Source organism: Argentina silus (genome assembly GCF_951799395.1).
Source record: "Argentina silus genome assembly, chromosome: 3".
Taxonomy (NCBI): domain Eukaryota; kingdom Metazoa; phylum Chordata; class Actinopteri; order Argentiniformes; family Argentinidae; genus Argentina; species Argentina silus.
The window spans coordinates 12,658,289-12,673,909 of NC_139657.1; the positions used below are offsets into that span (position 1 = coordinate 12,658,289).

A 15,621-nucleotide genomic window follows, 5' to 3' on the forward strand; every position below is an offset into this window, starting at 1 on the left:
GATTAGCGTTAATGCAGATTAATTTTGGAATGTTATGAGCTGCAAAATAACTAGTATCAATGCTTACAATAACTAATGTTGTCATTCTTAAGTGCCTTCATTACAGTGAATAAATTCAGTTGGTAAAAAAATATTTGTATATTTTGTCAAAATGCTGGGAATCATGTGGTTATGTGATCATTTGTCATTAATTATCATGATACTTATATGATCATGTTCTTTTTCCAAAGCACTGAATCTAACCTTTGCCAATGATATAGCCTGTTATAGGACACATTAGCACTGACCAGAACAAAACAGTCAACTGCTATGTCTACATTACAGACTTTACATTTGAGCCATATGGGAGTTTTACTGTATTTACACAGAGCCAACTGTATTTACTACTACTGCGTAACCTGATATGTAGGCCTATGCAAGGGTTATTGCATGCGTGGGAGTCCGTGATGCGTCATCATGCCTGCATACAGTCATGAAATCACCAGTGACTGAGATACTCTTGGGAGAATGCCCCGTCCTTCCAAAGTTCGTGAGCTGGCCACTGCCGAGTCGTTTTCACCAGGGGGCGCATTCTGTCGAAAAGTACATCCTCACTTCGGTTCCCCCCGCACCGTGAGCTGAATCTGCCCGGGAGAGACCTAGGAAGATGGCGGCGAATGACCGTTCCCGGTCCGAAGCTGCAAAGCAGCGACGGCAGGATCAGTTGCAACGATGGCTGGGCTCAGAAACCGATCAAACTGGAGCGGATACGCGGGAACTTTCGACGGGAACAGGGACGCGGCGGGCCAAGGTTCGATTTGCCCAAGGGGCCGTGTTTATGGCTGCCTGCTCAGCCGGGGACCGGGAGGAGGTGGCGGCGCTCCTAAGACAGGGAGCTGACATCAACCACGCCAATATAGATGGTCTGACAGCGCTTCACCAGGTATTTGATCTCGTATTTGAGATTAGATAAAGTTGTTACGTGGTAAAAAGGTTGTTCAGGCAACAAAGTATGCTATGATACGAAATCAACAATTACAAGGTCCCTCTGTAACAAAGTAGCCTAACCCTTGCGTGAACTTGAACATCGGTCTTCAAGTATAGGCTAAAACATTGTTGTAATAACTTTTATTCACGGGCAGTCAGATTTATCATGATTCACACGCAGTCTGATGATGGCAGGCTTATAAAACCATCCACAAGTGTTGTTGCTCTTATTATTGGGACACTGTCATCTGTAATTCCGCTATGTAGGCTATGCTAAAGTAGGTTGGGTCATTTGCGCTGTTGCGTTCAAGTTGGTGTTTTTTCTCTACGATGGAGACCTCGACATGACCAATATGGGACAAGACAGAAAAAGCCCACAGAAGACAATCGAACGAATTAGCCTACTTCGTCAACTCAACTGAACTGAATGTTCAAGTTATACAGAAACCAGGAAATGTAGTGGCCTAGTTCAATTTATACGTCTGTTAAACTAAAATTGTAACACATTGACAACAGTTATCCGAGTGTCAGATAGGCCTGGTTGGATATCGGCTGAAAGTAGCTTAGATTTTCTACGGGGGTCTTTTTTCACCATACCCTGTTGATTCATCTACCAGTTGTAGCTGTCCGTTTTGCAAACTAGGCCTAACGTTATCACTGTAAGATTAGAAATGACAACCTGGGAATTTAGCCTGTTATTTCAGAGAAACTCCCTCTAAATCAGGTCAAATGAATGCAGATAATATTTTGGCGTTGAGAAAAATTTAATTTCATTGGACAATTCCTTCTAATCCAGTGGAGGGACAGATGAGAAATTATTTGTTTTTTTATTATGTAATATGTATATATTTGAGAGGGGTTATATTCAAAGTCAAACGCGAGATTCAAGTATTTGTTTGTTGTATTTGTAATCACAATGAGGCACACGCACACACAAAGTTCATCTTCATACTAGCTTAATGTTACCCGGCCAGTGCTGCTTGCCTCCTCCCCACCGCTTGAGTCAGAACAGAGAGGAACGGCACTAGTCTGGACAATATCAATGTCCCAGTGTCGTCATTGATGCGGTAGTTCCTCAGCTTTTATGATACTGTGTCATAGAGCTATACACAAACACATTTCTGTCTCCCTACGTAGGTCCCGAATTATAATAATGGATTTGAGTTTCATTTCATTCGCTTGAAATGTACTATGTAGATCCGTCACACACATGTGCCTATCCACTATTTTCCTCTTTAGTTTCTAACACTGTTTCCTAGCGTGGTGTATCCCCCCCCCCACCCCGAGGTGAAACAATCATTACATATTTTGATAAGTTGAAATTGTTTTCCCTTTAACACATTTTGTTTACCCCGATCAGGGACTGACCTAACTGCTTCATCCATTGGCTGTTCTAATGAGACTGAGAACATGCCTATGTACAAACATGTGCGTTTGTCCATGTCTTTGTGTAAAACTGTCTATACATCGGTCTGTCACCTAGTGTGGTCTCTCTCCTGCTGTCCATCCCTTTCTCCCCTGTTGCTCACAGTTGCTTGGCAACTAGAATTAAATATAGGCCCACACTCTCCAAACTTTCCATCCCTTCCATCCAAAGCCTCTCTGTCTTCTCCCTCTCACTCTCTCGTTGCCCCCCTTCTCTCTCTTTCTTTCTTTCTTTCTTTCTTTCTCTCTCTCCCTGTCTTCTCTTTGCCAAATCCCCATGGTAGGGACTTTGGGGATTTCAGATGAAGAAATGGAAAACATTCCTCAAACTGCACAGGCTGCTGTTGTCAAAGGCGATTTCCACAATGAGTCACTTGATGACCCAATGACGACTGGTAAAAAAAAACGTTGCACATTCATAACAAGGAGTGCAAGAAGTGCCCTCTCTGTTCATTCAGCTAAGAGCGCCCCGTAGTGAAGGGGGGTCTCCCTCTGCTGCAAATTACCTCTGGTTTTTATGAGGCTCTAGTTCAGGGGGAGAACCACCCTGGTCCTGGACTCCTGTGTTGGGTTTCATTTCCTAAACCACCTTAGTCAACCAATTATCTCACTTCATGAACAAGGGAAGGGACCAAAATAGCTTTGTGATTAGTTGATTTGGGTGCCTAAGTGCCGAAAAGGAAAGCCTCTTAGGTGGCTTATGGCAGGCCTGACTGACATGGGCTCACTGTGGCTACTACAAGCGTCTAGGAACTGGGATGAATGGTTTAGTAAGTAAGTCCTGTAAGGATGCTGTTCTGTGGTCTAGCAGGTGGTGGACTCCGCAGGTGAAATAGAAACAGAAATATAGACCTATGGAGAGCAGCCTTCTTAGCCATAACTGGATCATCCTGGCGAATCACATCTCCATAGACCACTCATGACTCAGCATTTATTGGTGCATTCAACTTAGCATGTCCTAGCAGTTGCAGTCATCGATATGGTGCTGTCACGATGCATGCTTTTGATTAACTCATTCTAGTGCAGACCAGAGTACAGTATATCCAACACTGATAACACTCAGACTGTTATCAGCCCTGCTGAGGCCTTAACAACAGCTTGTCCTTTGATAAGTGCTTGGGCCAGGGGCTGTGTCTCACATGCTATTCCTCCACCTACGTGTTCCACTAAATTAAGCTTTAAGGAAATCTAAGGGCTTTTAACAACTCTCTCACTCCCTCCCTTCTCAGATATTGCACAGACAGAATAGCTTTGTGTGCCTAAATGCAGGCCCTTTTTAGAGAAATTTAGTAGCTTTTATAACCGTCTGACTTTTTTATTTGCAATCTAAAGTGAGTGTGCTGAAGTCTGTATGCTAATCACAGATTCAATGGGGTCATGACAAAATTAAGTTAGAAATGGAACACAAGCACCCGCACATCCGTTTGCACCAAGTATGCAGGTCATTGCATTGCTTAGTCTTAGTATTCAGAAAAAACATACTTTGATGAGCTTGCCCTTGCTTTATACAGGGGAGGTAAAAGCTCAGATACCTGTGCTTTGTGAGCGTTCCGCATGTGATGATGTTTGCGTGTGTCCCTCTGTCAGGCCTGTATCGATGAGAATGCAGAGATGGTGCAGTTTCTGGTGGAGAGTGGGAGTGACGTCAATCGTGGGGACAATGAGGGCTGGACTCCTCTCCATGCTGCAGCCTCGTGTGGTTTCATCCAGATCACAAAGTGGGTGTTTCACTGATGCTACTGCTTTTGCATCGAGATAACATTGTTGAAGTGTGTGTTTACTGGTGTGTTTCTGTGTACAGTATGCACAATGCAGCCAATCAAAATATCTGATGTACTTGACTGCTTGTACATTATTGCAGAGGTCATTCTCTGTGTTTGAAAGCATATAAGAGAGTGTGTGTGTATGTGTGTGTGTATGTGTGTATGTGTGTGTGTATGTGTGTATGTGTGTATGTGTGTGTGTGTGTGTGTGTGTGTGTGTGTGTGTGTGTGTGTGTGTGTGTGTGTGTGTGTGTTTTGCAGGTACCTGATTGAGCATGGTGCACAGGTGGGTGCAGTAAACAGTGAAGGGGAGCTTCCCCTGGATGTGGCCACAGAGGATGCTATGGAGCGACTCCTCAAGGCTGAGATCAAAAAGCAGGGTAGGGACTGTTACGCACACCTATTAACACCTTTAAAACAGTCCTTTGAAGAGCACACATTTTCACTTTTCCTCATGAGACTTTGAATTGAATTCCATGGCCTTGTGATGTTGACATATTAAACAAAATGTCATTAGTGTTGCCGCAATTGCTGTAATTTGATGTTAGAAGTCACGCTTAGAATGGTTACTCCTTTGTCTGTTTGGCTTATAAAACAGAGGGGAAATAATTTAACCTAGTTCCCCTTTTAAAATTTACAATTTATCAATACGGAAGATCAAGCCAAATATCTACTCTATAAATCGAAATGGTGGAATTGGACTGTGGTTGCACAATGCCAATGTCTGTTCTGATGATGTATAATTGAATAACTGGCCAACGGAATTTTGTGGTGGCAATCAAGTAGATCATTTTGTGAAGTAAATTTTGGTACTGTATTGGGTATCCATTCTGTCAATACCTCACATTTTCCTGGCAGATATTTCCCTGTTGAAGTACTGGGAAAGAGCTCAGATGAGCTTGATGTCTTGTATTGGCTAACTCCGTAATCTAGCACCCGCTTTGCTTACTGCTTATTTAGTCTGGAGATGGAGACTATGTATACATAGTTTAATGTTTCCCATTCCATTGTTTTCCATAGGTCACCTGAGTGTTTCGACCTGAGGCTAGATAACTGTTGATAACATGCTTTTGAAGATAAGAGCAGTGATAACTCTGTAATGTAATTGTTTACAATGAGAAGTCCCTCAACATCAGAAAGGTGTGAATGTATTAGGCTGACTGTTGCCCTTTAAAGCCAACTTGAAAGGTACATACAACAGATTATACCGACTCACGAGGAGAATATCTCGTCCTCTCTCTATTTAGCTATCTTTATCTCTCCTCTCTCCCTTCAATCGTGTGTGTGTGTGTGTGTGTGTGTGTGTGTGTGTGTGTGTGTGTGTGTGTGTGTGTGTGTGTGTGTGTGTGTGTGTGTGTGTGTGTGTGTGTGTGTGTGTGTGTGTGTGTGTGTGTGTGTGTGTGTGTGTGTCCTCCAGGGGTAGACGTGGACAAGGCCCGTAGAGAGGAGGAGAGGGTCATGCTGCAGGATGCCATGGCGGTGTTGGCAGGGAGTGGCACTCTCACACCTCACCCAAACACCAAGGCCACCGCTCTCCACGTAGCAGCCGCCAAGGGCTACATCGAAGTCATGAAGTGAGTCAGGGCTCAAGGGGCAACGCTCTACATGTAACCGAGTTGTGATAGTAAACTCACTCCTCAAGTTCAAATACCCTCACCCGTGTTGTCGAATAGCTAGCTTTTCGATAGCGTAGCTGGTTAAAATCGGGTATTTGAGGAGATGGTCACAGTTGTTGGCAAGTCAGAGGTCGCAAGTTCGAGACTTAGTTGGAGCAACTCAAATTGCGGGAGTACTGTTTTGCAATAGCTTGACATCTGTTTCTCACACACACACACACACACACACACACACACACACACACATGAGCAGTGACAGCTTGTCAGTATCTCTTCTAGCTCTTTTGGGGTCAAAACAAGGCCGGCCAAGACCTGCTTTTGTTCATAGCCCTACTCTTTCTTCACCCCCCACCCCTCTCTCACCTCTTGCTTGCGTTATCTTCCCTCCCTCTCTCAGGGTCCTACTGCAGTGTGGGCTCGATGTGGACAGCAGAGACTGTGATGGGTGGACAGCGTTGCATGCCGCTGCTCACTGGGGTCAGGAGGAGGTGTGCAGCCTGCTGGCAGACAACATGTGTGACATGGGTGCTGTCAACATCGTGGTGAGGGGGACAACTATCTTACACACACACATACATACACAGACACACACACCGAGACATTGATAGTACACTCATGTTGCTGTGATTATAATTGTTCAGGGCCAAACCCCCTTGGATGTTGCTGATGAGAACCTAGTGGACACTTTCGAGGAGCTCCAGAAGAAGCAGAATGCCGTGAGTCTTAAGATTCGTCTCGTTGAATAAGCGAGGTGATTTATTGACTAAAATGTGCCCTATGTAACTTCTGAGTTCAATGAAATTGCACATATCTCCCTCCTCAGCTACGCACTGAGAAAGCCAAGCAGGCGCCTGTCATTGAGACCAGTCCTCCCATCTCCATGGCACCAGTACGCCCACGCAGGTCAGTGCTAGCATGTGTGTGTATGTGCCAGTCTGACCTAAATCACAATCACACAATCTAGTGTGGAACACCTTTCTGTTACCAATAGTTTGCATGGTATGATGGTATGATGTCACCAGTGCCTGCACCCCTTTGACCCCCCCCCCCCCCCCCCCTACTGACAGAATAGTGAGAGAGAAAATAATATGTACCAATTGTATTAAATGTCTGGTCATCTGTATGGATGGTTTAGATGTTTAGTTGCAGTGGAAACATACATTTGGAATTGACACGATACAAACTTTTGATTCTTGCAAATTCGTTGAATGTGCATTTGTAATATTACTCCACGTTTTTATGCGATGGACCGTGCAACCCCGTACACCTTTTTGAAATGCAAAATGTTAGATTGAGCTGTAGAAGTCCATTAGGTGCACATTCTGTAGATAAGCTAGTGATCAATATCACTGATTAGGTACACATAGCACTCTAAGGGTGAGTTTCCCAAAAGCCTAGATGTTAAGACCATTTAGATGTTAATCACCATTTATGTATGAAAGATGATCTTAGCGTTACAAAGGTTTTGGGAAACTCCCCCCCTGACTAGTGATCCAAAGTACCACTCTGATTTGTCTGTGTTTACCCACACACACACTCTTTGGCTGCACCTGGAGTGATTGCCCTCACTGATTGGCCCCTGCATGCCACCCGTTGTCCTGTCCCTGCCCCTCCCTCGCAGGACCTCAATCTCTCGTATGAGCAGCAAGGAGAAGATCTGCCTGCACGAGCGTGAGAAGCACCCCCCTCCGGCCCTGCAGAGCAGCCCTGCTGAGGAGGAGGAGGAGGAGGCCCATCCTGGCTCCCAAGGACAAGGACAGGCGCAGGGGCAGGGACAGGCACAGGGACAGGGGCAAGGGCAGGGGCAAGCCAAGGCCTCTAGCAGCTCCAGCTCCGAGGAGGAGAGCGAGTCTGAGAGCGATGCAGAGTCAGGTGAGAGATTCTTGGGAGGATTGCACACCATTTACTGGCCCTATATGGAGCAACTGAGGGTTATATTTACTATTCATTAATAGACCCTTTGGAGGAGATTGGATGAGCTTAACACAACCCTGTGGTGTTTTGAATACATATGTTGTTGTTAATATGACAGACAGGGTATTAACATCACTGATCTGATCATTGTGGTGTTGCAGAGAAAGCAAAAAATCGAGAGATCATCAACAACTTGAACAACAAACGTAACAGCTCCGCCCCCCACGCTACCTCCATGGCAACCAGCCCTTCAGGAAACCAGGCTAAAAAGGTCAGACTCTGTTTCTGCGCATATTTGACACTACAACAATACTGATACGATTGGTACAAATGGAGATGTCTTTCCAGAGTTCAAAGGCTACGACTGGATATGGGTTGTGATGGAGTCCTCAGTTTGGAGAGGAATTAATTGAAGGGGAACTGTCCCTCTTGTGTAGCAGGACCCAGGGAAGCCCCCGGCCCCCGATGCCCCCGGTTCCTGGAGGACCTCACTGAGGAAGGCCGGCAGCTCGGTGACTCTGGGCTCTGTAGGGGCCTCTGACCCCAGCCAGGAGTCTAGCAAGGCCCCTGAGTCTGCCCTGGGCATGACCCGCTCTGCTTCCAGTCCCCGCCTCACCTCTGACGCAGACACCAAGGTAGTGTACAGCCTATAATCGCTGGCCCGAAGAGTGCCTGCTCAGCAGCCTCTAATACACTACACTGAAACTGGACCAGATACGTTGTAATGACATTTTCTGACTTTGAAAAGCAACCATTGATGGACCCCCTTTCTCTTCCAGGAACCAAGGCTTGCTCGTGTGCCCCCCACTCCGACTCGCCGACTTTTCAATACTTCAGAAAGCAACTCAGACAATTCTAGCAGGTGCTTGCATGCTTCCACGTGTGTTTGTGTGTTTAGACAGCCGATGACACATTGGGGAATATACCCGTGAAATGAGAAACGGCTTTTCAGATTCGCTCCATCTTCCATTGTCACCCTCTCTCTTTCCCTCTCAGCTGGCTAAGCCGTAGCTCCTCTTACACCCGGCGCCTCAATAGTCAATCAGGGAGTGATCTCAGTAGCTCCAACCCCTCCTTGCCTCGCAGGTCAGTCACACAGCCCACTGCCCACCTTTGCGTTTGTCAGCTCACCGGTGTGGATATGCAATGTTATGCTGCTGTAGGCACCGTCCCTGAATGCTGTTGGAAGTGTGACTGTAAAGGACTGTGTTGTGTATTATTATTATGATGTATGGATTATTTTTAATTGGATCTACGTTACCGCTAGCTCATCTTATGGAAGGAGACTGGATGACCCCTCGGTGACCTCCTCTATCACGGGAACGACCTTCGCTGGACTCAGTCGCCTCAATAGTCTGGTGGCTCAGAGGTGGGTCCATGTTTCTGTCAGAACACACTGATGAGCAGTTACTGTTGTTACCTGCCATGTAAGCCTGACAGAGACTGTTCCCTCTCTCCCACACACACACACACACACACACACACACACACACACACACCCATACAGACTTGCTCAGGAACAGGCGGAAAAGAAGGACCAAGGTTCCGTCACCACCTCAAACTCTGTTACCACGACATCCGGCGATTTGGAGACCAAGCAGAGGCGCAAGTGAGTTACAGGGCTGAGAGCTTTGTTCCAGCGTTTACAGTGGCTGTCGGTTTTTACGGCTGTTTACATCTTCACCTTTTAAACAATGGGCCGCAGTTGAAGAGTTCTCTACCCCCCCCAAGGTCCTATCTGACGCCAGTGCGTGATGAGGAGGCTGAGGCTCAGAGGAAGGCTCGCTCAAGGCACGCCCGACAGTCCCGCCGCTCCACCCAGGTGAGCCCCTGTCTAAGACAGAGAGCAGAGGTTGGGAGGCAGTTTGGTTTCTAGACTTGTTCAGCCTAATGAGAGATGATATCTGGTATGAAGATATGACTAGGTCTTTATGTTCTCCTTTGTTTTACAACCAGGGGGTGACACTAACTGACCTGCAGGAGGCGGAGAAGACCATGAAGACGGACAACAAAGGGAGAGAAACAAAAAAAGAGGAGGAGGAGAAGGAGGCAGCGAAACAGAAGAAGGCAGAAGAGGGGGTGAGAACATTATTTCAGCGTCAAAGGGCACATGTCGGTGCAATATGTAGGGCTGTAGTAGCTACATCCAGTGACACCTGTGAGATGCCTGTATTCCCACCAGTCATGAATGACTGTGTTCTAAACAGGAGGTGAGCTGGAGATCCCGCATCGCCAGCCTGCAAAAGTCTGACCTACTGGGCCTCACACAGCCTGCTGGCACCCCACGCCCACTGACCTCTGACAGGAGAGGTGGGCATCACTCTCTTTCTCTCCCTGCACTCTGTCCTCATCCACTCACTTTTCTGCTGTCTTTACAGTCATTCTCTCTCGTCTCAAACCTGCTGATTAGCTCTCAGTTTGAAAGTGTTCTTTTATTTATTTGATAAACAGTCAAGTCAGAAAAAAACTATCTTGAGAGTATGTTGTGGGTGATTGTAGTGGTATATGGGGTTCCAGATGCAGAGGGTAGTGCAGGGGAGAGCGAGGCTGACCGGATGGCCAGGGAGAGCAGGGAAAGGAGAAGAGCTCGGGCCAGGAGGAGAGCCCAGAGGGCTGGAGAGGTGAGTGCATAGGCAGACCTGGTTCTAACCTGACATAAAGGTGACATTGACATTCATAATGACTCCACTGATCTCTCCGCTTCTGTAGAGTGATGACAACGATCCCAGTGGAGAGGAGGAGTTTGGAGGCAGTGGGCAGGATCTACGGGTCTGTATGAATTTGTGTGTGTTTGTGTCTGTGTGTCTGTGGACTGTAACCTGAGGTGCTGACCATTATTCTCTTGTGTGTTCTTTCTGTTTACAGAGAGACAGGCACTTGAGCACCAGGTATGGATTTGCTCTTTGCCCTTTTGAACTCTCCCGTTTCTTCATTGTGTCAGAGTAGTGGCTGTCATATGAGTACCTCTGACCTCTGCTCTCCTGCTCCTCTCAGGTCTGACGTGTCATGTAATGACTGCATCCGGGGAGGAGGCTCTGAAACCAAGGATTACAAAAAGGTAAAGGGTTCAAATGGGCCTGCATGGTTAATATTAGGCGCTCCATTTGGCCATTTCAGCAGTCTCTCTGAGACATTCATTCTCTTTCTCTTTCTCTCTCTCTCTCTCTCTCTCTCTCTTCCTCTTCCTCTTTCTCTTTCTCTCTCTCTTTCTCTCTCTCTTTCTCTCTCTCTCTCTCTCTCTCTCTCTATCTCTCTCTCTCTCAGCTCTTTGAGGAGGTGTCTCGAGAGAATGGCCAGCTCCAGTCTCAGCTGCAGGACACCCAGAGGACCGTCACTCAGACCAGAGTAGACTTGGACAAGGCCACACAGGTGACACATTTAGGCCATGTGTTTGTCATACATACTCAACAGACGTTCAGTATCCTGCCATTTGGACTTTAGCATTAAGATTAGATATATACAGTGCCCTGCGTACGTAATGGGACAGTGTTCCATCACATAATTTGTGCAGGCATAAGAGAGCTGTCAATGTCTAGTATTGATTCAAGGCGTTGCGTTTGCCTTTGGACTCTGCTATTGGTGTCTGTCAACATGAGGACCAAAGTGGTGTCAAGGAAGCCTTACACTGAAACTACACCTAAATGAGAGCGTACTGTCATAGCTCCGTCAGCGTGGTGTTCAGGGTGCTGCACCACGAGCGAGACGAGATGCGCTGCCACAAACGTTGATCTGATGAGGTTGTATTCTTGAAAACTCCACAACTAATTTGCCATTTCAATTATTTGAAGTACTGTAACCTATAGCTGTATGACATCAACAATTGCGTCACCACTGTTTTTAATACAATCGTGATACCGAACCTTTCAATGTGTGCAGGGTGATTTTCCCTTCAGATTTTCCTACTTAGTTTTAGGACGATTGAGAAAGGTACGGCATCACATTTTAGGCTTGTATTAAAAAAAATGAAAGATAAACAGTGTTGACGCAATTCTTGATGTCATGCAGCTGTAGGCAACTTCAAATCATTGAAATTGCAGATTAGCTGTTGAGGTATCAAGAAGATAGCCTCCTGTTATGAAGTGTAGCCGAAACGATTTTCAGAGAGCTTCTCTGTATGAAATATAGGCTGTTTTATCATCAGATCAACGTTTGTGGCAGCACATCTCGTGTCGCTCTTGGTGCAGCACCCTGAACACTGTGTTAAGGGAGCTACGACGGAACGCTCTCGTTTAGGTGTTGGTGTAGTTTCGGCGTTAAGCAAAAAAAATCTGGGGGGGGGGATAAACACAGCCAAAACCTTAGGCTTGCCAAAATCAACGGTTTGGAACATTATTAAAAAAGGAAAAAAAAGCACTGGTGACTCAACAATCGCAAATGGGCTGTTAGGCCAAGGAAGACTTGTGGATAACCGAAGAATGCTCACCATAATTAAGAAAAACCCTAAAACAACTGTCCCGCTGATCAAGAACACTCTCCAGGAGGTAGGCGTAAATGTGCCAGAGACTACCATCTGCAAAATATAGCCGAACTACAGTACAGAGGCTTTACAGCAAGGTGAAAACCACTATTTATCCTAAAAAAGGATGGTCACTTACAGTTTGCTAAAAAAAAAGTACCTAAAAAGCCTTCAGAGGTCTGGAAAATGTCTTGTGGACAGATAAGATGAATATTATCATGTCCCAGAGTGATTGCAAGTGGAAAATTAGGAGAAAATGGGATCTGCCCAAGACTTACGGCATACCACCTCATCTGTAAAACATGGTGGAGAGGGTGTTAATGTTAGGGCATGTATAGCTGCCACTAGAACTGTCTAACTTAGTCTTAATTGATTATGTAACTGCTGATAGCAGCAGCAGAATGTATTCTGAAGTGTACAGAAACATATTGTCTACACAAGTACAAGCAAATGCCTCCAAATTCATTGTATGGCAATTCTTCATACAGTAAGAGAATGACCCAAACATAATGCCATAGCAACTAGGTAGTTTTCCAGGGACAAAAAGTGTAAAGTTATTGACTGGCCAAGTCAATCTTCAGATTTAAATCCAATTGAACATGCATTTAATTTCCTGAGGATAAGATTTTAGGCAAAAATACCTCAAAACAAACAACTGAAGATGGCTGCAGTACAGGCCTGGCAGAGCATCACCAGAGAATATACCCAGATTTGGGAGTGTAGAGCCATAAGAAGAAAACAATGCTTTACTGTCTCATTATTTACGCAGGGCACTGTGTATACATACATACATACATACATACATACATACATACATACATTTGCTTCAATTTAACCATATCACATTGATGTTAAGTGACATTAATAATGTATCTGGTCATGTTTATTGTATCCTACAGAGACAAGAACGGCTTAGTGATTGCTCAGCCATGCTTGAGCTGGAGAAAAAGGTGAGGTCTCACTGCCTGTTGCATATGTGAATTACAAGTGCTTTTTGCTCAGCCTGGCTACACCACTGCCACCACTGCTTCTTGACACTCTCTCTCTCTCTCTCTCTATCTCCCTCTCTCTATCTCCCTCTCTCTCTTTCTCTCTCTCCCTCTCCCTCCCTCATTCTCTCTCTCTCTCTACATCTCTCTCTCTCTCTCTCTGTCCTTCTCTCTGGCATCAGGAGCGGAGGATGTTGGAGCGACGTGTGGCAGAGCTGGAGGAGGAGCTGAAGGTGAGAGAAGAGAGGGACCCCAATAAACCTTAATGTCCTCAAGACACTTGCATGCTCATGCCTGATTAGCTTGCTTTTCCAGCTTATGCAAATCTGGAGTGTGGTGGCAGAACACTGATGCATTAGAGACAGGGAGAAGAACTTGCTGCTTTGTTCCAAGTGTGACTAGTTGGCATAGCATTCATTGACTCATACCAGACATGCCCTTATTCAGATGTACTTATTCATAATATTGATCATACTGGTCCTGGTAACACAGGTAGTCTTTTTCTCTCTCTTCTTTATTTGGACTTTTTTTTTCCAACCCTCCTCCTGGTTTGAATGTTCTCTCCTCACCATGGCACCCTCTAAACACATCTCCTTCTCTCCACATGGCTAGCTAGACTGTGTTTCAGTTGCAGATGTAACTCATCTCAAGTACAATTTATCAACCAGACACCATGGAAATGGAATGACAATGTTGCTGTTTCGACCTTTCATAGTTACATTAACTTTGTCAATGTTTACCTTCTACATCCATGTATGTTCTGCCTTCAGGTTTTGGGTGACTTGAGAGCCGACAACCAGCGCCTGAAGGACGAAAACGGAGCTCTGATCCGTGTCATCAGCAAGCTCTCCAAATAGACAGACAGAGAGAGAGAGATGCAGAGAGCCAGCAGGGAAGCCACCGTCCACCCCCCCCCCCCACCCCCCTTCCCTCTGTCCACCCCTCCCTCCTCACATTCCTCCCAGTGCCAAAGAAAGAGAGAGGAGGGGGGGTGGGGGGGGGGAGAGAAGCAACAGAATGTCATACTTAAAAAGCTCCTTGGCTTGACTTGATTGTGACGCCTCTTCTCCTTAGTCCTGACCTATCAGAGTGGCTTGTGTGTGCCTTAATGCCCACTTTGCAGGACAGGGCCTATGGCCTATTACTGAGGTCAGAGGCTCTCATAGTAGCAACTACAGACTTGACAAAGGCCAAACGCCCATGGCTTGTGAAACAAGGATAAACACACGATGTAGACCTGTGCACGAGGGGGGGACACTGATATGCACACACACACATTCATTCCTTTGCGTGCATCATATACACCCCTCAATGCACATTCCACAAGCCAAGGCAACTTGGCCCTTTAACTAGCTCCCACTTATTATTTATTTTTTTTGTGACCACATTCACGAAACCTATCCACGAATCCACTCCACAAACTACTAACAATTCCAGCACCCTTCCAGTCTACCCACAAAGGCACTCCTTACAAAGGGTTTTAACGTCACCCATACAGCTGTCTTCGCCTAACATCCAGACTCAACATAAACCATGACCTTCCTTAAACAGTTCAGTTGGCTGAAATGACTCATTTCAGACATTTGTGTTTTGATTTTTTTTCAGCAGTTGATCTCTGGAAGACAGGGGGAAGTCCATGAACCTCTTTATTGGTAGTGTCATTCCACGTGTGTTTGAACCCACCTACCTCTCCACTGACGCACTCCCCACTATTGTTTTTGTGACCACAGACATAATCCATGCTCCTTAATGACCACAGATACAGGTCTGGTAACCACAGACATAATCCATGCTCCTTAATGACCACAGATACAGGTCTGGTGACTACAGCACTTTACTCACTGCAAAGCAATAACAGATCTGTGAGGCTATGCCTGTCCTCAGTGTGAATCATCTTGTACAGCTCCTCTAAACCACCTGAACTCCCTCTTTAGGAGAGGGGGGGAGGGGGAGGAGGTGTATCACCACAGAGCTGAAGGTCAAAGGTCATTGCACAATATAGAAATTGCTGTTCTGTAAAAGCCTAATATGCTATGCATTGTTTTTAATTATTACCATTGATATCATGATAAAGATATTATTTTCGTATTTTTTTTTCATTGTCTAATGTCAATCCTTCCCTCTTGCAAGGGAGCACGGTTATGTGTATTATATATGTGTATAAATAATATTAGTCTTGAATAATAACCTTCTGAAATGAAATTTCATGTAGTCCCCTTCCTCCACATGTTGGTTTTATAATATATTAAATGGATGTCAGCACCTAATAAAGAAAGTGTGTGTTTGTATCCAATGGTTTCTTATGGATGTGTGTTGAAGTATAATGAAGGACCTGGCAACTTCATGTGTAGGTTTAGTAGTACAGTATCTATCCAGCAGCCTAGTGAGCATAGAATAAAAATAAAAAAAAGACTACCTGAGCATTCAAAGAGAATCCTATTCTGTCTGACTGTATGTTTTCAATAACATTCTTTGGCTTAAATCTTCATGTG

At 45.4% G+C, this 15,621-nt stretch overlaps 1 protein-coding gene across 3 annotated transcripts; it reads left to right on the forward strand.

The window, feature by feature from the left end:
• Positions 1–646: 646 nt before the first annotated feature.
• On the forward strand, positions 647–15,417 carry LOC310802125 (protein phosphatase 1 regulatory subunit 12A; the record flags this gene model as incomplete). 3 transcript variants are annotated; one of them, XM_083666413.1, is made up of 25 exons in its annotated part: positions 647–922; positions 3,979–4,109; positions 4,416–4,534; positions 5,572–5,728; positions 6,168–6,312; positions 6,412–6,486; positions 6,594–6,673; positions 7,392–7,642; positions 7,846–7,955; positions 8,122–8,319; positions 8,464–8,546; positions 8,681–8,770; positions 8,952–9,053; positions 9,192–9,293; positions 9,416–9,506; positions 9,641–9,763; positions 9,892–9,994; positions 10,202–10,305; positions 10,394–10,453; positions 10,550–10,572; positions 10,679–10,742; positions 10,949–11,053; positions 13,040–13,090; positions 13,312–13,362; positions 13,900–15,417. In XM_083666413.1, 25 exons carry the CDS (start codon positions 647–649, stop codon positions 13,984–13,986), a joined length of 2,781 nt encoding a protein of 926 aa, XP_083522539.1. In that variant the 3' UTR covers positions 13,987–15,417. The 3 variants fall into 3 exon arrangements, with proteins under 3 accessions (XP_083522539.1, XP_083522540.1, XP_083522541.1); XM_083666414.1 differs by lacking the exon at positions 13,312–13,362; XM_083666415.1 differs by lacking the exon at positions 8,681–8,770.
• Positions 15,418–15,621: the final 204 nt, after the last annotated feature.